The sequence below is a fragment of the Gastrolobium bilobum genome, unplaced genomic scaffold (genome assembly GCF_033153095.1).
Source record: "Gastrolobium bilobum isolate Gb01-03AN ecotype WA unplaced genomic scaffold, APGP_CSIRO_Gbil_v1 utg117305, whole genome shotgun sequence".
In the NCBI taxonomy this organism is placed as follows: domain Eukaryota; kingdom Viridiplantae; phylum Streptophyta; class Magnoliopsida; order Fabales; family Fabaceae; genus Gastrolobium; species Gastrolobium bilobum.
This window is the reverse complement of record NW_026899084.1, coordinates 37,442-62,380: the sequence shown is the minus strand read 5'-3', so window position 1 is coordinate 62,380 and position 24,939 is coordinate 37,442. Positions and strand designations below refer to the sequence as shown.

At 32.3% G+C, this 24,939-nt stretch overlaps 1 protein-coding gene across 1 annotated transcript; it reads left to right on the top strand.

The window, feature by feature from the left end:
- Positions 1–19,470: 19,470 nt before the first annotated feature.
- On the top strand, positions 19,471–21,677 carry LOC133287097 (probable 2-oxoglutarate-dependent dioxygenase AOP1). Its single transcript, XM_061484654.1, has 3 exons — positions 19,471–19,850; positions 20,982–21,312; positions 21,435–21,677. Exons 1-3 carry the CDS (start codon positions 19,471–19,473, stop codon positions 21,675–21,677), a joined length of 954 nt encoding a protein of 317 aa, XP_061340638.1.
- Positions 21,678–24,939: the final 3,262 nt, after the last annotated feature.

The following is a 24,939-nucleotide window of genomic DNA, read 5'->3' as shown; positions in this document are numbered from 1 at the left end:
GTTGTCAAATTTCTCAAAAATTTGAAACTCTATTGTAATGATGTTATTTTCTATATGATTTTTTTTTCTTCTCATCATTTGTGCACAAATATCGTTACACTGTGTTTCCAGAAATGGAGTTGTGAATTACCACCATATGAGTGTAATACTTATATGGTCATTCAAACAAGTAGCTGGAATGTAACCTCTAGCACAAAACATTTGTTCGTTTCCTTAATAAAAAATTCACTTTAGGCCTTTCATCATAGTAGGCAATGTTTAACTCAATTCAGCTTCCTAATGCAGAATCTTATGGGATATTGAACTCTGGTTCATGAGTGAATCACATATTCCGTTCAACAAATGCTACCTAAATAGAAGGCATCAACATGGTACGCATTCCATCAAACAGGGGATGGGAAATCAAGATTGATGGGGAAAACTCTTACATAAAAAAAATATATATCTCAAATAAGCAAACTACTGTAGCATGATAACTATAAAGGAAAAATAAATAAATTTTGCAGCAAATAAAAATGAATTACAAAACACAGTTCCTGTGTACAATAGTTTCCAATCTTTCAATACAAAAAAGAAACGCCTAAACTTTTTTCAATCCTCGGGAAAATACATTTTTTTAACCCAGACAGAAGGTTATTATTTGTACAATAGTAGTTGAGACAAAATAGAAAAGATATTGAGTTGGTTATTTGAGCAGTATCAACTTTAGTGTCTATTTAATTAAATTCTAAAGGAAAATGTAAGACAATCATATTCGTTCATTGATATTTATTATTATGAGTGAAGTCTTATTACCCTTAGAATACAATAATAGTAGCTCAAGGTGCTTCCCGGGTGTGCAAAAAATCCAATTGAACTAAACCAAATAGGAAACCAAACCAAACTGATTCATAAAAACCGGTTTTTTAAAATGGTTTTAAAAACTAAACTGTTCCTTAATTTTGGATATGGATTGGATCTTTATCTTTTAAAATTGGTTCGGATATGATGGTTATCCAAACCACTTTTAGAACAGGGGAAACACCGCTGCGTTAGCTTAAAGCCTCAAAGCCGAGCACAATCTATTCTGTATTGGGGAGTAAAAGCTCTTACGACTTTGTACTTAATCTATTAATTGTCCTATCTACAAATGTACGTTCTATTGGATTAAATATAATTTAACGGACACAAGGACTGTTAATTTTAATTAGGAACACCAAAAAAGAACATTCTTTGCCCCTGCATAGTTACCAAAAAGTTTTAGTCATGCTATGAATGGATAATAGTATTAAGAGGTTTAATACTAAGAAAAATTAAATCTTGAGTATGTATATTTCTATTCAATTTTTTGTTCCTATCAAACAAATGCAAAGGATCGTGTATCATTACTCCATCAAAATTATTTATTTTTTTATTTTGGAAATTGCTCCATGAAAATTATTATGTACATCTTATTATAATTAGAGCAACTGTTTTACGAGCAATTGTACTTGGATACAAACAATAAATAGCACAACTCAATAAAAATTGGTTTTGAATTTGTTATAAAATCGATTTTAATTTAATAACCGGTTTATGATTCAAAATTGGTTTTTATTTAAAACCGGTTTCAAACCGGTTTGGAAAAATTAAAACCGGTTTTTAAAATATAAAATCAATTCGGTTAGAAAATCAAACCATTTAAAACTGATTCAGTTTGATTTATGACAAAAATCAAACTGAATTTCTCCATGCACATCCCTATTTCCAAGTTGATACCATGTTCAGAAACACTGTAAAATGAATCATTTTAGAATAACAGTAAGAAGGAAGCTTTACTGATGATTACTGAATCATAATATTCTTTTAAACATTTTTTAATATGGAGGGTTGTGTCGGGACATGGTCCCTCAAATGGTTCGTGCTGAAATAGTATACCAATTGGCTATCACGAGCTTCGCACTTGGCACAACGAGTTTACTGGTTGGCACTACAAGTTTATCGGTTAGTACACAGAATCAGCCGATCTGAAGTCTTCAAGCTTATCGCTCAACAATTTAGTCTTATCGATCGATAACACTAGAAAATGATTGGCAATTCAAGTCTACCAATGCAAACGAATAATAGTAATCGATCGGTCAAGAGATGCAACGGAAACAAGGAAATGCAAAAGACGAGAGATGGAGACAAAGACAACAAATTTTAATATGGAAAACCTCCTCTAAGACAGAGCAGTAAAAATCACACGACACTAATCTTGAAAATCTTTCACTATGAAATAGTAGAATTACAAATGATTCAAACTTCCTTAGTCCTACTAGAGGTACACTCAAGCTTCACCAACAATGGTAGTTATAAATATCTTCTCTAAAGAGGTTTCACACACAAGCTTCTCTTGAGATCACCCAGTCTTAGTTTCTGTCACAAAAGGTTTCGTATGCTTATAAAGGTGAGGAGAAACTCTATACCTTCTTCTAGAGTTTTAATCAATAATGAGGTGGACAACATTTATTGAGGTGATTGTGTTCAGATATTGAGTCATACACCCATAAATGAGGTGCATGCTTAGGAATAAATCTTTGGTCCTATCAGTACATCTCACCAATAGGAGCATTACATGTCAGTTAAAATTTTCTTTTTTATGTCAAATTTTTTTTCTCTCCTCTGATGTGTAATGCTCCCATTGATGAGATGAACTGAATCTAGGTACAACAGTAGCACCAAAGATTTATTCCATGCTTAGCCATTAAACATTAAAGAAGAAACACACCCTAATACATTACTGTCTCTGCAAAAGAAAAACATAATATCATCATATTATAATATGATGATATTATATACATATTTATATTCAAATGGTAATATAACTTTGAAAGAGAAGTAAGACGCTATTATTTTATTTATGATATTGTCATTAGTGTAAATGTAAGTAACTACAATATTAATTTGAGAAGTTAAATGGATTCAAATCTTAATATTTTCAATTTAATTTTTTTTCCAAGACTTTATAATTGCAATGTAATGGTTTGTCTGCTTTTAACATGTTCTCTAAGATTTGAGTGCTATTTTGCAGTTTCAATAATCTAGAGTATCTTTAATAAAACTAGACAATACGATTTATAAGGAGTATTCGAATTGAAAGAGAAAATAATTACCTTTCATCTCTCGTTTTATTTTTGTTTCTTGAACGAAGAAATTATTGTGAAATCATCACAATATTATAAGAGGATTACAATCTCTATCAAAGAAAAACATAAGAATATAGATTTTATTAGTGTCATTGATGGATATAAATGTAAGTAATTAGCAAGAGACCTTGCTTGTGGTGTACCCTCATATCACATCTGTGTTGCTAATAATGGAACTACCAGGCTTACAATCTGTTTCCAAAAAATAAAAATAAAAGCGCCATAAGTTATATTTGGTAAAGAGCAGGATTTGTTGGTTACACGTAGAAGTCATCAATAACCTTATCAGCACCAATATTTCAACCCACCGTGTCCCACTATTCAGTTAAAGATTTGATCTCTTGCCAAATTTAGGAGCATGCGTGACTCGAAATCGTGGACATCATGTTCTCCCTTGCCTTGAAGAACTAGAAAATTAGGAAAATTGACTTAGAGAAGCAGCAAACAAAATCAAGTTAGTAGCAAGATTTCAACAATATCTGACTCCAAAAAGACCAATATTGCTTCTTCAACAAAATGTTCTCATAACTAGTATGCATTAGTGTATATATATAAGTTGGGGAGTGATCCGTTTATAATTTTTTTTACAAATTACACTAAGTATGACTGGTCATACATTCTTGATTGAAGTATGACCGGTTAGACATAGTGTAGTTTGTAATAGTTTGTTAACAAAAAGTTTGTAAATATAACCTTTCTCGTGTTAGTTAATTCTTATCTCTCTTCTTCTCTTTCTGCCGTCCTACACAAAACTAGATGTGTAAGAGCTTGATCAACACCACCCTAGATACAAAGAAAAACTATTGCCTTATATGTCATAATGTCATGACCTTGACTTATGAATGGGAAGGAAAAAAAAATAATTATAGAAAAGAAAGTAATGATAACATAAGGTATAAGAATGCACAAACTTCTGGCCCCCCTCTTGCTGGAACCCTCTAAGACACTTATCTATACATATCAAACTGCACAACAGCGACGAGTGACTGGGAAGGAGACACATTCATTTCCCAGCAATGAGCATATGGTTCTGTTAATTTGGACCACCTGAGAAAATGTGTGCTTTATTGTGAGTGCCCAAAAGAAGACAAGGCAAAAATAACAAAACACAATGCTCAAAAATTGTTACCACTCACCAAGTTCTACCCTCTTATCCTGTTGCAATAGGACAGTGATCAGTACATCAAAGTCTGAATATTTTTTCTTCCCCTTTTCCTCTCATCTTTCTGTACCTTAGTAATGTTCTGGTTAGGACAACTGAACTAGATACCAACCTTTCCTTCCAATCAAATTGGGAAAGAGAGATAGGAAAACAACACAACATTTCCAAGTGTAACACCAATTTGCTGTTTTGCACAATCTTCCTTTGTTCTACAAAAAGAATATGTTGCATGATCACTACTTCCTTTTCTCCAGAGTCAAACAATTTCAAATAATTAATATTATTCCCTTGTTGATCATTATGACTTGTGAACAACTGGATACGGTGATGTGTATGTACATAACGCACGTGGTGGTTGGATCAAGTAGCAGGTTAATTAATTGTATCAGTTACGTACTCTCTAGAGTGGTCTAGTGCTATTACTATATAAATAAATAGGCTTATATATATCATGTGACTTTGCCGTTTTGCTGATATTCACAGCTTGAGAAATCTGTGAGAAAGGGGTTTCAGAGTCCCACATACATTCAAGTATAAATGTGTTCAACTCTAGTTCCTTATATGTCAAAATCCTTTATGTGGTAACTTTTTGTTTTTTAAATAACTTTAAAAGAGAATGTTCAGAAGGGCTTGCAAGTCTTTACTAAAATCACATATAACTACTTATGTATAGGAGTAGAGAATAAACTTGATTTAGGAATAAGATATATATACCTATTCTCACTTTGATTTAGCTGTTCGGCGTTCATTTAGTGTCAACATCTATCTTATAAACATAAAAAAGACTTGACGTTCACGAAAAGATGTTTTTTGTGTAAGAATTTATCCTAAATCCTAAATATGGGTTATTGTTTACTTGTTGCTATAAGTGTGAACGAAAGTTTTACATTATTGTCTAATGATGTGTAATTTAATTATTTAATTAGTTTTGTATCTTATGTAATTATTAATAAAATCAAATTCATTAAATAAGGTGTCAACATAATATTATATAATTAATAATATACAAAAATTGATTATACAATATCAAAATCAAACTCTTTCAAAATGGATTGACATCTAACTTTAATTATACATGACTTAGTTGTTTGGTGTTTTTGCAGTTATGTATGATAAATTAAGGTGGGGCCATAGAATTGCAACAATTTTGATCATGCGGAGGTTCTTTTGGCAATCGAATATGGTAATTAAAGTCAATTATATAAAAGGTAAGCAGGTTTTTGAGCTAAAAAGACAAACATATTTAGGAAATCCTTCGTAAGGATAGTTAAAGAAGAAATATTTTAAACAAATGATGGTATTTCGGTTGGTACATGGGAGTTGAGTAGGTGGTGGAAAGACCTTACTTCGATGTCCGCTAATACCATCTTTGGGAGCGCAATAAGATCTCAATCCCGAACTTTTTCTACACTCGGGATTAGTTTCATAGCCAGTTCAAAGAACCAAAGCTTGTGGGTATATCCGGGGGAGCCCACTCATCTCAAAGAAGTAATTAGAGTTGATATCCAAAAAAGAAGAAATATTTAAGGGATATAAAGAAAAGATAGGTTATTTTGCCTATCCTTATTTTACCCTGCCTACCTCTTTTAACACCGTTAGATTATAATCTCATCTATTGATAGAGATTTGTGGGATAAAATCAACTTTTTTACCCCTTCCTCTCTCTCACTGCCTCCCATCTTTTCTCTCTCCTCCCATCCCCTTCTATCACCATCATCTTTGTCAAGCCCACCACTCCCCATCCACATCACTCTCCTTCGTCCCAAATTGTCTAACCGTGAGACCACCGTCAACCGCCAATCCACCATATCAATTACCTTCGTCAACCACCATCTTCATTGATTCCTCGTTTCATCGACCAAATCTCTTTCACCTCCACCGCCCAAAACCTCACTTCTTCCAATGGGATGTGAAAAATAAAAGGATTTAATAATAGAATTATTTTAGCGGTATTTGCAATCACATCATTACATTATATGATCGGAAGTTAATTTTGTGTGTAAGGATTTAATCTTAAAATTGATTTTGGGGTATTTACAAATGCATCATTGTCTATGTGTATTCCATTCCATCATTTAAATTAGGACGCAAACAACTTTAGCCTGTTTGCAACTACCAAATGGTGATTAGGGTTACCACCATATTAAAATTTCAAAAAATTAAATTTTAATATGTTGGTGGAATCGGCGGTGGCGGTGGCAGGATATGGTGCGATAGAGAGAAAAGAGAGGAAAGAGAAAGGGTGAAGGTAGTGAGGAGAAAGAAAGGAGTAAAAATATTTATTTTATCCCGCAAATCTCTATTGTTGGATGAGATTATAATCTAATAACGTTAGATGGGGTAGACAAAGGTAGGTAGAATAATATATCCCTATAAAAAAAAGTAAATCATCTAGAAAGATTTTATAAAATTTATTTAGAGAGAAGAATTATTACATTTTGCCAAATTGACAAAAATAACATTTTAAAAATGGGAAATAGAAGTATAATGTTACAGGAAAGTGTTTAGGTTATGTTATAGAGATAGAGATTGTGGGACCCACACTTTTTTATTTTTTTTATTTTTGAAAACAAGTGTGGGTCCCACAATTTCTCTCTATAACATAACCTAAACACTTTCCTACAACATTATACTTCTTTTTCCCTTTAAAAATATTTGTAAATGGTTATTACCCGTTAATGAATGATTATTTGTTCTAATTGAGTGATTAAGAGTTATAAATGAAATTATCTTTTACATATATGAAATTCTGAAGAAATTTGAGAGTCACTATTACTTTTTCTCTTATTAAGTGACTAATAACTGTAAATAAAGTTTTTATATACTAAATATATAAAATTAAGAATAAAATTCTGAATAACTATTTTTTTTTTTCGGTAAGCTGAATGACTACTTCTATTAGAGAGTGATTAATGAAAATACGTGATTTTTTTATTAATTTTTTTGTCAAGAGACGTAAAATTATAAAAAATTTTTGTGAATAGTTATTATTTTTTGTTTGGTGATTATTCATTCTCACTAAGTGACTACTTTTGCTTTGTAAATAAGTTGTTGAGAGACTTGTTTTTATTTATATGATTTCTTATTGATTTGATTGTAAATAAGTGAAAGTTCATTATGAAATGTTATGATTATTATAAAATCAAATTTGTTGACCCTAATTTCTTTTCTATCGATCGCTCTCCACTTTATTCTATCTTTGCTCTTCCATATTATGATTCTCATCTTGCACCGCAAATTGTTCACATTTGATTTATTATTTATAGGGATAAGATAGATAATTTCTGCAATTTTTAACCGCGTTCAGATTCAACTTAAAACCAAAAATACACATGAAATACAAGTAATAAAAAAATTAAAAAAATAACTAATTTTAAAATAAACCATTACGTCAATTAAAGGTTTGGTCCCAAAACTTGCGAAATGTGGTTTGGTCCGGTCCGGTCTGGTCAAAGTTTTGGCTGTTACTTGCGCTCAATCGGCCACTTGGATGAAGTTGCTACACTTCAGTTTATGCACTTGAAGATCCGGATACTCAATTTCGTTTTTCAACTCTCTGTTTCTCAAAATCACAAAGGGAGACGGAGGGTATGTTTGATTTATATTCGTAAAAACAGTTTTTGAGGTTTTAAAATAAAAAAGTTAAAAAATCCTGTTTGGAAATGGCTATTTTAAAAAATGACTTCCAAAATAATAATAAGTTGAGTAAAGTATCTTTTGGATCCTCAATAAAAATTACGGAGCCCATTTTATTCGCCTAGAAAAAAAGTTTTGTGATCCCTCTGAAATTCAAAATAGACTCAGTTAGTTGAAATTGTGGTCACTCTGAAATTTAAAGAAGACCCATGTTAGTCCTTGTTAGTCCCTCAAAAGGACTAACATGTGCCTATTTGAATTTCAGAGGAACCACGAGTTGACTTTTTTTCCCGGATTAAATTGAGCCCTTGATATTTGTTGAGGACCCAAAAGATACTTTACTCTTATAATTTCTTAGTTTTAAAAATTAAAAATATAGAACAACTTGGGGATCATGAATGTTTGAAATCCATATTATGAAAGGAGACATTGCTTTTGCTAATTCGAATTGAAGGGTGAGATAAAATCGGTCTATTTCCTGCATCATATCCATAGGTAGCACATTCATCATAGTTAGAAGCTCCAGCTCCGTATCAAGGTCACGGTCGATATGTCACTATTATCAATATGGTCACTATCGTCACTCTCATCAATAAAAAAACTCTTAGATTTGTTATCCAGGAACTTGTTCAGAAATACTGTAATGAAAGGAACATAGGAGTTTGTCGCCTATATTGGAAAGCTCTCACTCCTTCTTCCTCCCTTCCTCCTATATAAGGACCCCTTCCTTACACCTACACTTGGAGAGGGAAAAAAAAAAAACAACACAAAAAGACTCTTCTAAGAGATACAAAAAAGACACTTGGGATTGTGCTTAAAACTAAGCTAGTGTCTAAAATATTTTTACTATGACATTAGCTTAGTTATAAGTCCAAGCCCAAGTATCTTTTTTGTAACTCTTTGAAGAGTCTTTTTTTGTTTTTGTTTTTTTGTTGTCTCCAAGTGTAGGTGTTCAAGTGTGGGTGTAAGGAAGGGGTCCTTATATAAAAAGGAAGGGAGGAGGAAGGAGTGAGAGCTCTCCAATGTGAGACTTTGAAGTGAAGGGATGAGAGTTGTTTTTTTTTTTTTCTTTTCAATATGGAACAACCATATTCCGAAATTTATATCTAACACCAGCGGACTTAACTCAAAAATATGAATGGCCAAATTGAAGTATCACAAGAGAGAAACACATTGACCAAATTTGAGGACGATCCAACGGCTGGACTAGGAGATCTCCCTTTTTGAATATGATTGCCCGTAACAGTATGGTGTTCTCACAAACAAGCAAGCCTTTGTGTGAAATCTATATCTAACATTAAAGGACTCAATTAAAAATCTTAACATTCAGATTAAAGTATCATAAGAGAGTAACACACCGACCAAATTTGAGGATGGTCTAACTGTTTATTTGAGAGAGATGACTCTCGCAAAACTGTTGCCTACTGCAGAATCCTTTAGGAGAGACAATTCAGGTTTAAAAATTCCAGGAGTGCTACAGACATATAATCAACAAATTCACTGTTAGATGTGAAGAACAATGAGTCAATATCTTGCTAAAAAAATTCCAGCTCGATCGAATGGTGGATGAAGGGATGTCGAAGATTGAACAACACTTTTTTTTTTGGAGTTACCCAACCCTAATTATCTCTTTGCTCCTTCCCTTTCTATGCTGCGATTTTCTCTAAAATGACTATCTCTCCCTTTTCTCTCTATTTGGATGCTCTCTCCTTTTTTTTTTCTTCTTTAAGGTCAAAATTAGGTGTTCACAATTTATGCTATTACAATAAAAAATAAATAATGAATTAAGCTTATAAATATACTTGTTAACTAAAAATGCTAATAACTCTAACCATAATTTTGATTGGTCATGGTGATATTGGGATTTGTATATATTATATATATGTAAGTTTAGACAAACAACTTTGCTTTCTCCGCTAGAGTTTTTTATTTTTTTTACTACCTATTATGAAAATAGCACTCTTCGTGCAATAGGAGTATGATAATTCATAGAGTTTAATCTTATCATATATAGGCTAGAGATGAAACCTAGCATAATTATGATTAAGCAGTGTGTCTACTTGGTCCACCTATACATCATTGCCTACCTTGTGCTGCCCAGCTAGGCTCAATACCGATAGATGTCAAAATTCTAATTCATCATGATCACCAAAAACTCATAATATTAGTTAAATTGAAATATAATTAATCTGATTAAGTTTAAAAATATAAAACTAATTAATTAATATTGTCAATGTATGTGAAAATTCCCAATACTCTCTCACTTGGGCTATATTATTTAAATTGATATTATTTTGAAAATTATATAATTTAAAAAATTCTCTATCAGATTAACAATTAAAAAATCATTTCACATAACTAGAACTTTTAAAAATAGAATTTCAATTTTAGCATATGATATTTACCGCTAACCCAATATCAATGATTTTTCTTTTAAACTTGTACAAGATATATAATGAATTTTGACTTGTTATAGAGTTAATTATGGATGTGCCATGTATAAAATTAATAAAAGAACTATCATTGAAAATTGGTTCATAGATGGGATTGAATTAAGTAAATGTGATGGATTTGTTTCTTAAATGAACAATGCCCCTCATCCTGTTATGCTTTTGTAACTTTTCTTCTAACTCTTCATATTTGTTGGCATCTACACAAGATAGAGAAAAATACTGCAGATTCCTTGACAGTGCATCAGCAACGACATTTTCCTTCTTGGGCTGGTACTGAATTTTAAAATCATAACCCAAGAGCTTTGAGATCCACTTTTGCTGGTCTTCACCTAAAATTCGCTGATTATTAAGGAATTTCAGGATTTTTTTGGTCCATTTTAATGATAAAATGGCGACCCAATAGATAAGGCCTCTCCACTTTTGAACAGTAAACACAATTGCCATTAATTCTTTCTAATACACAAACTTGTCCAAGGCTTTAGGTGAGAAAGCCTGGCTGATAAAACTAATGGGACGGTCCTCCCCCTGCGTAAGAACATCCCCCACTCCTTTACCAGAAGCATTCGTGACCACCGTGAATGGCTTATTAAAATCAGGTAACGCAAGGACAGGGAGAAAACATATAGTTGCTTTTAATTGTTCAAAGGCACATTGTGTTGTACGACTCCATAAAAAGGCATTTTTCTTTAATAAATTAGTTAAGGGTTTTGCTATTTTTCCATACCCTTGAACAAACTTCCTATAATAACCAGTTAGCCCTATGAATCCTCTCAACCCTTTCAAATTTTTGGAAACTGGCCACTGAGACATAGCTTCAAGCTTCGTCGGGTTTGCCTTCACACCATCACTAGAGATTATGTGGCCAAGGTATTCGATTTGATACTGCCCAAAGCTACATTTTTATTTGCTACTAATTGGTGCTTCCTTAAAATTTTCAGTATCATTCTGAGGTGCTTTAGATGCTTTTTTTTTGCTACTGCTAAAGATCAAAATGTCGTCGAAAAACCCCACAGCAAATTTGCGTAAATAAGGCTTTAAGATCTCATTCATCAGAGATTGAATGAGCCCAAATGGTATCACCAAGTACTCATAGTGACCCTCATGGGTCCTGAATGCTGTCTTGGGAAGTCTTCTTCGCGCATTCTGATTTGGTGATACACGAACTTGAGGTCTAGCTTGGAATAAACACTAGACCCTCCTAATTCGTCCAAAAGTTCTTCAATAACGGGAATTAGGAACTTATCCGGTATTATGAGTTTGTTGAGGGCTCTATAGTCCACACAAACTTGTCAACTCCCATCTTTTTTATGCACCAGAATTACTGGACTCGAATAGGGATTGACACTGGGTCGTTTCATCCCTGCATTATGCAGCTCAGAGACCAAGGTTTCAATTAAATATTTTTGGTAATGGGGATGCCTATAAGGCCGTATGTTCGGCATCTCACTCCCAAGTTTGAGCTCAATTGTATGATCCTATCGTCGATGGGGTGGCAAACTATGAGGTTGTCGAAATACATCCTTGAACTTTGCTAATAGTTGGTCAAACTCCACCCAGCTCTCATCTTCTATGGTTCGTCTATTATGAACCCATTGAGATTTAACCAAACATCCTTGACCCTCCTCCTTTAATGTTTTCAGCATTGATCGAAAGGAAGCCAACGCCCTTTTGCAAGAGAGAGACAGGTCACCCAGTAAAATCACTTTGTCCTCATGCGTTTGAAATTTAGAGTTAACTTATTGAAATTTGCTGTAATTTCCCCCAAGCTTTTCAGCCATTCCATCCCAAGAATAACCTCTGCTCCTACTAACCTGAAAACAAACAAATCTTGACAAGTTTGCAAGCCTTGAATTTGGATCTCCACTTGGCAACAAACACCCTGGCTTCCCACCTTGTAACCATCCCCAATTCCACCTTCAAACTGTATGAATCCTCTATGGTCAGCCCCAACCTTTTCGCCACTTGCCGACCAACATGATCACCCTTTCCCCATTAATTTTACCCCATAATCGCATGTTTTGGTTTGAAGAGAGCCCTAAGACGCTATAAACACAGAGTTGTAGGGTTTTCGCCTTTGGTCATTGTTCTTCTTCTTCTCTCATCTCTCCATTTTTGGCTCCTTCACTTCGGTTGCATCTTCCCCCTCTTCGTCGATCATTAGCAACCATAGTTGTGCCTTTCGACATCGATGATTGCGATTCCATCATTCATCATAATTGAAGCATACGTCTCTACACATACGATCTTGGAGCTCCTTTTGACAGAGCCTCCTTCCACCTCCCCTTACGGTGTTACTTCTAGATCCTTCTAAGGTTCGAGGCTCCCCATTTTCCCCAGAACGCACATCGTTTGTCGTTGTATTTGATACACGTGTTTCAGCACCTTGCGTTTGGGCTGAATTAGTGGGCACATGTTTAGCATGTGACCCACTAAAGACCCCATTTGGGCTAATTTAAACGGCCCAACCTAGATCCTTTTTCGCCCAAGGTCACCCCAAACCCACCAGCCATCCACGATGCATTCCTTCCCTCCAACCACATCGTCTTCCTCATCATCTCCGATAAAGAGTCAATGTTGCTCTGCATCAACTTTGTCCATAGACTATCGCTAATCCCATGCAACCAGATCTCCTTAAGCATCGTTTTGTCAGCATTCCCAACTCTCACAGCTGTGTCGGCAATAGAATGTAATTCCTTGTGGCGTCTCCTACTATAAACCTTTAAAGGATTCTTATTAGAATCATATCTAGCACGAAAACTCTAAAGTCTTTTGCATTTAATAATATTTACCATGTCTTCGACCATATTCAACAATATTTAGCATAATTTTGGCCTAAAAACACGATATGTTTGACCCTTAACACACCTCAACATGCATAGATCCACGATGAGTCAAACCAAGTAAATACATGATGAGTAAATATGTGTAAATAATAAAAATTTATCTAGAAATAGCAAGTGAGATTTCTTCACCGACCACGCAAAAACAGGAAACAATAATATCAATTGTTCATATGCGTCCAACCACCTCAACTTGAATAAATCTATGATGAGTCAACCTGCCTAAATAATAAAAAATTATGCATAGAAACTGCAAGCGAGTTTTCTTCACCGACCACACAAAAACAGGAAACAACAACATTAATTCATACTCATCCAACCACCTCAGCCTAGTGGCGCACTCAGAAAATTTTATTTATGTGTGCCCATTTAGAGGCGAGGGAACGAGGGCAGTGTCCGTGAATTTTTTTTTAAATAAAGTTTTAAATATATTAAAAAATAAAAGAATATAAATAAGAAAAGAAAAGAAAACTTCAACTTAACATAAAAAGCTAGTAATTAAGAGTCAATTAAGCTGTTACAAAATAGATGCATGTTAGTTTTTTTGAGGGACTAATGTGAGTTTTTTTTTTAAATTTCAGAGAGACCACGATTTCGACTAACTAAGTCTATTTTGGAATTCTGAGCGACTCGACTTTTTTTTTCCTAAGACATTAAATTGGGCGAAGTAATTTTTGTTGAGAACCAAAAATGTACTTTATTCTTTTTTTCCCCAAAATTTTATGTGTGCACTTGTACACAATTGCAAAGATGCATATATGTCCGCCAATGCCTCAACCTGCATGCATAGATCCACGATGAAAAACTTATTGGTGAGGATCTAACAATTGAAAGACGAGTGGGTTAAAATTCAACCGTTTTTTGCATTAGCAGAGGAAGAGAGCAATATTCGAGCCTAGATCTCTGCATATTTTTCCTATTCTTAGTTTAATTTTTTACTTAAGGTTCTCGTTTTACTTAGGTCTTCCATTTTCAGCGGAATTTGAGTGATAGAGAAGCTATTGAGTTTTGAGTTCCCTTTTTACAGTATTATTGTGCTCATTTTTCTACCAATCTAGATGGGAGAATTTGGACTCTCCATTCTTCGAGGGTGTTATCTTTGCAATCTTTATTTTAATTTCTAATTCACTCTTCTAGTAGTTAGCAGCTTCTTTTTTTCTTGACAAAAATATTTTGAAGTCCCAAGATGCATAAAGTAAAAAATTAATTCTTTATTGGGAAAGCACTGCAAAATATAATTGCTTTCTCATTTTGTCTTTCTGTCCTGTCCAAGGCATAGTTGATTTTCCCTCAAACATCGTTACCCTTTTTGTTGCTTTCAAATTACATGTGCAGACCCAAACACCAAGTTAAAATCTTGGAAGCTAGAGGGAGAAAAGCCTTGGGTCAAACTCGTTTATAACCCATGCTTATACGAGATAGATTGGGACGTAATTGATGACAAATAAGTATTATTTTGGTATTGTTAAAATTTACATAAAGTCTTAAAAAATAATTTAGTCTCAAAGATATTTTAATAATTTAAGATGATCAAATTTAATGAAGAATTATATATATATTTTTTATAAAAGTTAACTTTAATAAAAAAAACAAAATGCTTGAATTTAATTATGAGAGAATATGGACATTCTCATTAAATAAAAATAATAATTTCGAAAACATGAAAATTTATAAGATATTTTTATTCTCAAATTCATAAGAATTTTATAAAATATAAACCATTTACAATTTTTTAACTAATAAATAAGTATAATGAAAATTAACCTATTTTTAATGTATTCAACTTTCTTGATGTGGTGTATGTTTTATCATATTTTTTTTCAATTCAACGAATAAATCCATATATTAATAATTTGATCATATATAAATTGGTCTTCGTCAAAGGGCAAATATATTTAGCCATTTTTCAATACTTCCTTTTGAAAACTAGCGACAGCAACTCAACGTACAAGCAGACGAAAATGGAAACCTGAGATCGTACTTTATAGTTAATTATACTACAATGCTTTTCTTTCTATTTATCCTCCAAGAAATAATGAAAATAAAAAATCAGGTTTAATTATTATTAATGGATTATTTCATTTTCAAAAAACAATATGTAAATGATAAAATAATATACAATGTGTTGAATCTTAAGATCATTTGAAAGATAATAGCATATTCAGACCGAAGAATTAAACGTGTCTCTCTCCTCGAATAGGAGATTAGTCTCATCCTTCTTCCGGTGGTGAAGCTCAATGCATTCGATGTTCCAATAAGAGAGTAACCTTCAGGCTGTACTCCGAGGAGTGACCGGAGGAGGGTGAATGAGAATATACCCTCCAGGTTACATAAAAAAAGAAGAAGATTAAATTAAAATATTTGTCAAAAGTTTGAAAATAAATTCTAAAAATTTCTTTATGATTAGTAAAGATTAAAAAAAAAACTCTTACTTTTAAAGGACTCAATCCTTTACCATTTATTTTATTATGAAAATTACCTTAGACCGATAGAATGTATGTAATCTTGAGACGATTCTCATTAAACTCTCAATTGTCAATTATATTTTTTTTAATTATTGAGTTTCACAATTAAATGTTAATATATATATATATATATATATATATATATATATATATATATATATATTTTAATTAAGATATATTTGAATAAAATAATAATTTGAGAAAAAATTATGAAATTACAATAAGAAATAATTAATGAATTAAGTTTATAAATATACTTGTTAATTATAAATGCTAATAACTCTAAGCATAATTTTGACTTTTTTATATATATAATCTTAGAATAAAGAACTTCGGTTTGACTTTTTCTATATCTTATTCAGAAAAAGACAGTTTTCGTGCAATTAGAGCAAGACAACTCATTGGGTTTAACCCTATTACATATAGGTTAGAGATGCAATATAACTTAACTTTAATCAATAGTGTATCTGATGATCAGTCAATTCAATCACACACCAATACCTATAATATACTATCCAACTAAGTCCAATATCAATAAATGTCAAAAACTTAATTTATCGTAATCACAAAGGGGTCATCGTATTAGTTACATTGAAATACCAATTAGCTCGATTAAGTTCAAAAATGCAAAACTAATCAATTGATATTTCTCACATTTCGGAAAAATCCAACATTATCTCACTTGGGTTATTTTAATTTATTTGATATTATTTAAAAATTATTTTATTTTAAAATGAATCTAGTGTTAATAATTGAAAAAATTATTTTACGTAAACAATATTTCAATTCTAGCATCTAAAACTAATTAATTTTATTCACCACTAGCCCTATTTTAATAATTTTTCTTTCAAACTTGTATAATATAGTGAATTTTGAATTTTTATATAGTTAATTATGGATGTGCCATGTCTAAAATTAATAATAGAAGTATCATTGAAAATTGGTTCATTGGTAGGATCGAATTAAGTAAATGTGATGGATTTGATTTGTAGAAAATGAACTTATTTTTGGCGAGATGAAAATATTTTTTTGATTTATTTTTATATTAACATCGTCATATTTTTAGTAAAAAGAATACTCTTATCCTTTAAGAATGATAAAAAAAAGGAGAGTGTTGAATTGAAATATGAAAAATGTGACTAGACTGGTCCCTAGTTATCCTTTGGGATTAAGGGAAAGAAGGGAGAGATTCTCCGATGAGAAAAAGGATCCAATCAACTTCAGAAGAATTCAACTAGCTAGGAGCTATATAAAATGAAACGCATATCAAATCTGTTGAGCAACAATAATGATAATCTACGTGGCATCGGCACCGATACTGACACGAGACACGATACGATATGACACGTCTACACGTTAATTTTAAAAAAGTCATATTTCGACACGTTAGAGCATATTTTGATATTAAATAATATTTTTAATATATATAATATAATTTATATTTAATACATAAAACAGTCCATAATAAGTCATATACCAATCAAATATTTAAATTCCATAACATAAATATAAAGCAAAAGTAATTTTTCATACCTTGTTAATTTTTTATGTTAAATTCTATAACAGAAAAAATTGACTTATAAATTAATTTTTTATTTTTAGTTAATAAAATAAAATTTAGATCTTAAAAAAAAATGTATCGGATGTGTGTTGAAAAAAGTTGATCGCGTGTCGAAAATAAGTGTCGGAGTGTTGATCGCGTGTCTCAAAATATTAACCGCGTGTCAAACGCTTGTCCGACATGCATATTTTTTAAAAGAAAGTGTGTCCATGCATTGTAGATGATAATTTATCTATTAGTTTTTTCACATCATCCCAAAAAAACCAATTAACTCTGCATAATGTAAAGTTGCTAGAGTAACTAGGAGTTATCAATATTTATCTAATGGAAACGAAACACCGTTGGATTAGATGACGAGGACATGTTGAAAAGAAAAATAACTTTTCCCGAATCATAAGGTTATTGTTATATGCGCCCATGACGATATATTGCTTTAAGTAAATAATTATTTTGTTCTTTTCTTTTCATATTGGTGAATCTTCTCAATTCAAAGATATCTTATATTATAATAATACACATTCTTGTTCATCGAGCCTAATATTTCATTTTAGGTTATTTGTAAATACTGTTGTAAATATATACAATAAATGGATGATATAATCATTGTATCTGAGCAGAGAGCGACGCGAGGAAGGGCTAAATAATTAAAAGAAGGCAACAACTCGGAAACCATAAAAGTATATATCTATTTTTGAATGAAATGCATTACATGTAGATCGTTTCCTTAGCAGGAATATCTCAAATTCAATTAATTACTACAAGCCTTGCTTGTAAGAATGAGATTCGGTTACAAAGGCTGCGCATGACAATCATTCTGATTCCTGGCACTGTTTCTGAAAAGAAATGATTCTTTTCTATTTCTGTGCCTTGGAACAATTTTGAGAATCAGAATTACGTTTGTTAACATATTTTATTTTTATTTTGAGAATCAGAATTACGTTTGATAACACAATTTTTTTTTATACCGAGAAATAAAAAATCAAACTTAAATACATTATTCATTATCTTTATTTATTTAATAAAAAAGATGTAACAACAGTAATGTGCAAATAACAACGCACAATACAAAATTGAAAAGTGAAATCAAGGTCGTATATGGTCCTACACCAATCTTTCTGTTCATACAGTGGTGTATGCAATCTCTTTCTTTTGTTTCACCATGTGGGGTTTGGTTTCTACCTCATCCTTATATTATATGCATTCACATTCACATTATTCACATTCACATACACATCCTGGTCTCAACATTTACACATCGAACCCCAAGATCGCCGTCAGCGCCGTTCAGAGAGGGGAGGGAGAGAGAGCGAGAGAGAGAAATTCGAACTAATTCTATTTTTGTGTTGGTTTGGTGTTGTTGTGTGAGGGGAGGGAGAGCGAGAGCGAGAGCGAGAGCGAGAGCCAGAGAGAGAAGAGAGAAAACGGATTCTGTTTTTGTGCCAAGAATGAGAAAAGCAGAAGTTTTTTGATTTTTTTTTTGTTTCCCGACACAAAAATTAAATCGGTTCATTTGGGGAACAAAAAAATAAACCGGTTTTACCAAACGAGTTTCTCATCCATTTTTAATCTCAGGAACAGAAATTGAAAAAAAACTCATTCCGGGAAGGTTGTCATGCACACCCAAATAGTAATTGCCAACCAAGAACTCATTCGAAAATAAATGAAATAATAAAAAACTAATCAGACATTTAATGTATTAATAATGAATCTAATACAAATGGCTTGCATGCATGAACATATTCTCCCTTTACAGGGTGGCACCCTTCTGGCTCCATACCTCACTCCTCAATATTATTTTACAAACTTCAAAAACTCTTGCATTTGAATTCACACACAAACGTACCTTTCATCTTTAACGTAACTGCATTAAGTTTACTTAATGCAAAGCACTAATGTTTAGTTCACTTGTTTGACTTTTCGAACCAATTCATATATTAAAAAAAAGTAATGAAAAATAAAATAAAATTTAATATCGTTATAAATGTAAATTTATTTCAACCAATAAATGTGTAAACTCAATTTTTTAACATTTAGTTTGATATATGACGAGACTCTCATTGTCCATTTCTTTAATATATAGCTTTGCTTATGGCTTTGGTCCTGCTTTTCCGCAGCTAGGCTTTTGTGTCACTAACTTGCTATATATATAGCACAACCTTGTGTGAGAATTGAACAACCAAGAAAGAGAGAAAAATAGAGAGAGGGAAATGGGTAGTGAAAGTGAGATGATCCCATGTCTGGATTTTTCCATTGATGAGTTGGGATCAGAGGATATTGGGAGAGAAAAATGGGAAGAATTGTGTAAGAAAGTAAGAGAAGCATGTGAGAGTTATGGTTGTTTTCTCTTAATATATGATAAGATCCCAAAGGGTCTATGTGAAGACATGTTTATAGGCATAAAAGCCTTGTTTGATTTACCTGAAGAAACCAAGAGGAAGCACACAAGCCCAAAGCCTTACAGGAGCTACAATGGTGAGTGTCCCGTTATTCCTCTCTGTCAAAGCTTTGGGATTGATGATGCACACCTCTCTGATACTGCTCAGGCCTTCACTAACCTCATGTGGCCTCAAGGGCACCCGGTTTTCTGGTATCTCTTTTCTTATCATTCGTTAGTTTCATTTATCTATCTTCACTATTTTTCCTGGTTATGAATTAACTGATAGAAGTTAATTAAATCATGTAAGTTGTAGCTTTAAGTGGTACATGTTCACGTTTGAAAGAGTTGGGTGCAATTTATGTTTCTCTTTTTCTTACCTTAATTAGTGTCTGCACCTTTAAAAAATATAAATAAACAAAACTCATGACATACTCAAATCACCTTAAATGAAGAAACGGGTACCAGCCAGCTATGCACATTTAATTTATGAATCCCATATCTTAACCCATCTTCATTCATTCATTTTTGTATTTTATTGTTTCCTTTATGACAAAAGTATACACATTTAACTAGCTTGTATTTTATATATACAGAGAGATCGGGGGCATGGGATTATTTGTTAATTGTAATATAAACTTATCGACATTTAATGTATAGCATAATTGTTCAAGGTGAAATCAGGTTCCTAAACTAGAATTTCCAGTAGCATTTATAAGTTTGCTTATTAAGTAGAATTTGTATTGTCAACAAAAATGGAACTTTGCCTTATAACCGAAGTGTTCTGATCCTTATCCCTGTTGATCATAACACTCACCGAACCCCCTTTGTTATCTGCAGTTATCATCATTTAATTAGGACTTGTCCTTCAAAGATGTTGGATTTAAGAGTTTTTGTGTCCACACTCCACGTGGCATCGTTGTAGGGGAAATTCTGAAAATAACAGAAAATATGAGTCGGTTTCTTGGCAAAAAGTGTAACGTATTCATTTTGTCCATTGTTCTTTTTGTCAGAGTTTTTAGTTGTTAAATTTCAAATGTGGAAAAAAAATCATAGCATGCTAGGTACTAGAGGTACCCTGACCGTTTCCTTCTTTGGATGCATTGCATAAACCTTTTAATTTTTGTCTTTAATTCATACAAATTAAATGATCATGGAATTTGTTGAAGGAGTAAGTTCTTGACTTATTTTTAGTAATCTTAATTTTCAAAGTTAATGAAATTTCAATGAATTTTATTAGCTATGGTGGAGAAATAGTCAAATAATACCTATTATGTTGTTTTATTTTATTCTATTTTTTTAACAATGATTTTGTTTGGGGTTGGGGATGCATGGTATATAAAGTGAGACACTGAAGTCCATGAGCTCAGAGATGCTTGAACTGAGTTTCCTCATCATGAAGATGATTCTTGAGAGTTATGATCTTCCAAAGCAATACACTTCGGATATTGAAGACATGAAGAGCACTAGTAATTTTAGGATGATAAAGTACAAAGTTCCTGAAAGCGACAAAGATTGTGAAGCTGCCTTGTTGCCTCACACCGACAAAAGTGCCTTAACCATTTTATGCCAAAATGAAGTTCAGGGTCTTCAGGTGCTAACCAAAACAGGTAAATGGGTTCAATTGGAGATACCCCAAGATGGCTTTGTTGTCTTTGTTGGTGACATACTCAAGGTATATATATTGCTCTTTATATATAATATTATAAAGTTATGATATGCATATAAACAAAAAGGATATGCATATATATATATATATATATATATATATTAAGGATAATTTTTTTATATATGTAGGCATGGAGCAATGGGAGACTTCATGCAGCTACACACAGAGTGATGATGAGTGGAGATCAAGAGAGGTACTCATATGGACTATTTGCAGTGCCAAAGGAAGAGGTGAAGATTGAAGTGCCCCCTGAATTTGTGGATGAAAAAATGCATCCTCTGCGTTATCGACCATTCAATTATGGGGAGTACTTCCACTACTTTGTTTCAACTCTCAAGGAAAATGCACTTGATGTCTTTGCAGGCGTTTAATATCGTTTTTTTATTATTCTCGTATTATATATACGTATATGTGTATGAACTAGAATCACAGTCCTATCAGGACTTTCCCTTTCTGTAACTGACTTTTGCTTTAAAATAAATTACTAAGGTTCTACGTACCTCTATATAATTAATGTTAAATTATGTGTCCCTTTAGAATTGCTTTCTTTTGTTCTTGTTTAGTTAATTACTATATTATTCTAGGTTATATACGACCTTTCTAATTCTTAAACTCATTGCTCTTGATGAATGTGAATTAAACTTGATTTGAGATATTTTTACCCTAATATATCTCCAAGGATATATGCCAAGGTTATTTCATTTTCATCTATATATATACGGCTTGAAACGTGAAATTTTATTATCATTTTTCTTGTTTGTATTGAATAAAATGAGATAAAACTAATTTTGTATAGTAATTAAGTGCATAATGAAATGGTTTTTCTATACATTTTTTTTCATGTCAGGTTCTCTCTTCGAATGACAAAAACACATACTAGTGAGATTTAAAATAAACATTTATATTGCTTCAAGCTGTCAAATGATGACTAGTAAATAAATCTGCATTAAAATACATTTAAAGTATAACAATTTTATTTTTATAACAAAATTAGATATTAATTTTTTTTAGGAAATTATTAGTGAAAAATATTTTCTTATATACCTCTCATCAAATTTAACAATTGATAACTGTTTAACCTAATTACTATACTCTCATTATATTGTTAGATAAAGTAAAATATAATGAAAATTTAATTATAAATACTCATATTTAAACTACTATGAAATTTAAATTGATTGAATTAATTAGTAATTCATGAATACACACTACTAGAAATTGTTGCAATTGTGACAGACAATTGCGACGATGTGAAATTGCGGCAGAATTTTGTACAAACCTCCGTCGTCAAAATTGTCTCAAAATCCTTACCATTTTAGTCGCAAATTGTGACGGCCAACACTTGTGTCGCAAAAGTATAATATTTGCGACGAGAGATTGCGATGGAATTTTATCCGACGGCTAAAGCCATTGCAAATGTGGGGAGGAATCCTTGCGATGGTAGAGAGATTGAGTCCATCGCAATTTGCGATGGTTTTGCGATGGGAAATCTGGACACGATTTGCGAGGAATTTTGGACGAATTTATATTCTTGATTTATGACTGGAACACAATTCCGTCGGAAATATTTGAAATATAATTAGAGGTATTTTATTATACACAGAGTGCTAGTGTTAATCCCTAACATAATATGATAGGTAATTAATTTTTTTTTATGAAAGCAACGACAAAGACAATATAAGCTATATGCAATTAGCCGCGTTTATATCAATGTTAATAAAATTGGACTGGCCCTGGAACCTTTAAATCGGTCATATAACCGGTCCGAGTGAAGATCGAATTGACCATACATGCGACCCAACCGGTTTTTGTGAAAACCGGTGACACATTAACCCGGCCCGATCCAAAAAAACAAAAAAAAATATAATGAACATATTTGATTATTTTTTTTTCTTATTGACTTACATAGGTTATGTACCTACAAGAGTAATATTATCTCAATTATGTACTACACAGGAAATTTTGATTTAATTTATAGTTAGAGATGACGTTTACTGAACCTAAAGCCCTGTATCACGATCATTATATTTTTGTTTGATCCTTTATTGGATAATAATGTGTGATTTATTATTTTTTATATTAAAATATTTGAAATTTTTATCATTTTTTTAGATATTTGAGTATGTTTATACTTTTTTAATATAAATTATAGAATTGCATATAATTATCGGGTCATGCGGTTCAACTAATGATCCACTGGTTGAAATAGTGACCCAGTACCCCGATCGGGTCAATGACCGGGCCGATTTTAATAACATTGATTTATATAGTATCGATAGGAGTAGAATGAATAACAACTGATGAAATTCTCCTTAGTATCATCATCGTACATGTATCTTCTATAAATGAGATATAGGCAACTGACAAGATGCTTGGTAATGATACTTCATTTATAGGGGTATACGTATAGGTTAACTTTAACAGGGTAAACGACATAGAATTTGGGAAGTTGTGGCTATAAGTAAGGGAGGACTATATATATATGCAGGAGATGTAATGTGGGAGAAAAAGTCATCCCGCCAACATAAGGTGAAAATTGTGCATCAGTAGTAGGACATAGCCATAGATTTGTGCTTAACAAATAACTTGGAGTCATCAAGCTTTTATGATATTGAGTTTCAGATATTGGTAAACAAGTAGGCGTCATGCCAAAATCAAGTCCATCCATGTAACTCATTATTGGTTCAGTATTATTCTGATTGATACCATGACGTGTAATTGCCATCAAATGCTCTCGATAAGTCATGGTATCGCAAAGAATTAATAGATAGATGCCTGTAATTGACATAAGAACACCATCAAAGAAATGACAACATGTAATTCGTCCAGTAGAGCACGCCGAACTTCAATCAAGTGGTTGCTTATGGTCCTTGTTGCATCAACCATGGGATGACATTGGGAGCTTCTGAACTTTAGTGTTTTTTAATGAAATATTTGTTGATATTTATGATACCTTGTAAGGTCATTTTAGTCAGCATGTTGCTTTTCTATTCTCTTTAAGGAAACATCACTTCAGTAGATTCATCCTGACAAACTTTTCCTTAGGGTTCATCATTCATAATGCGGATACGAAAAATAAGTTTTTTAGCATTGCCATTATTAAATATACATGTGAAATCATCATTAAACTCAAGGTTAATCTTCTCAGCAATGTCAGCTATACTCAACTTCTTGTCCACCATCATTTCATGATTTTGTTCTATGTGAAGCAACCAAGGTGAGATTTTTTCAAGAGCTACTTCTTCGTCAGGCATTTCATAATAAGATTTCATGAAATCAACATGCTCATCAATTATTGTACTCATTAGGTCCTCTGTACCAAAAGTCACACTTTTAGTATAACTTATTTATAAGACATTTCATAGTAAGACTTCATGAAATCAACATCCTCATCAATTATTGTACTCATTTAGTCTTCTGTACCTAAAGTCACACTATTAATAAGACATTTTCATCAAGGATTTTATAGTAAGACTTCACGAAAACAACATTCTCATCAATTATTATACTCATTGGATCTTTTGTACCTCAAGCCACACTTATAAGAGTGGTATAAATCTAAACATTTGTGACGGATACTGAAATCTATCACAACTTGCTAGGGATGTTGCAACGAAATGCAGCAACTTGCGA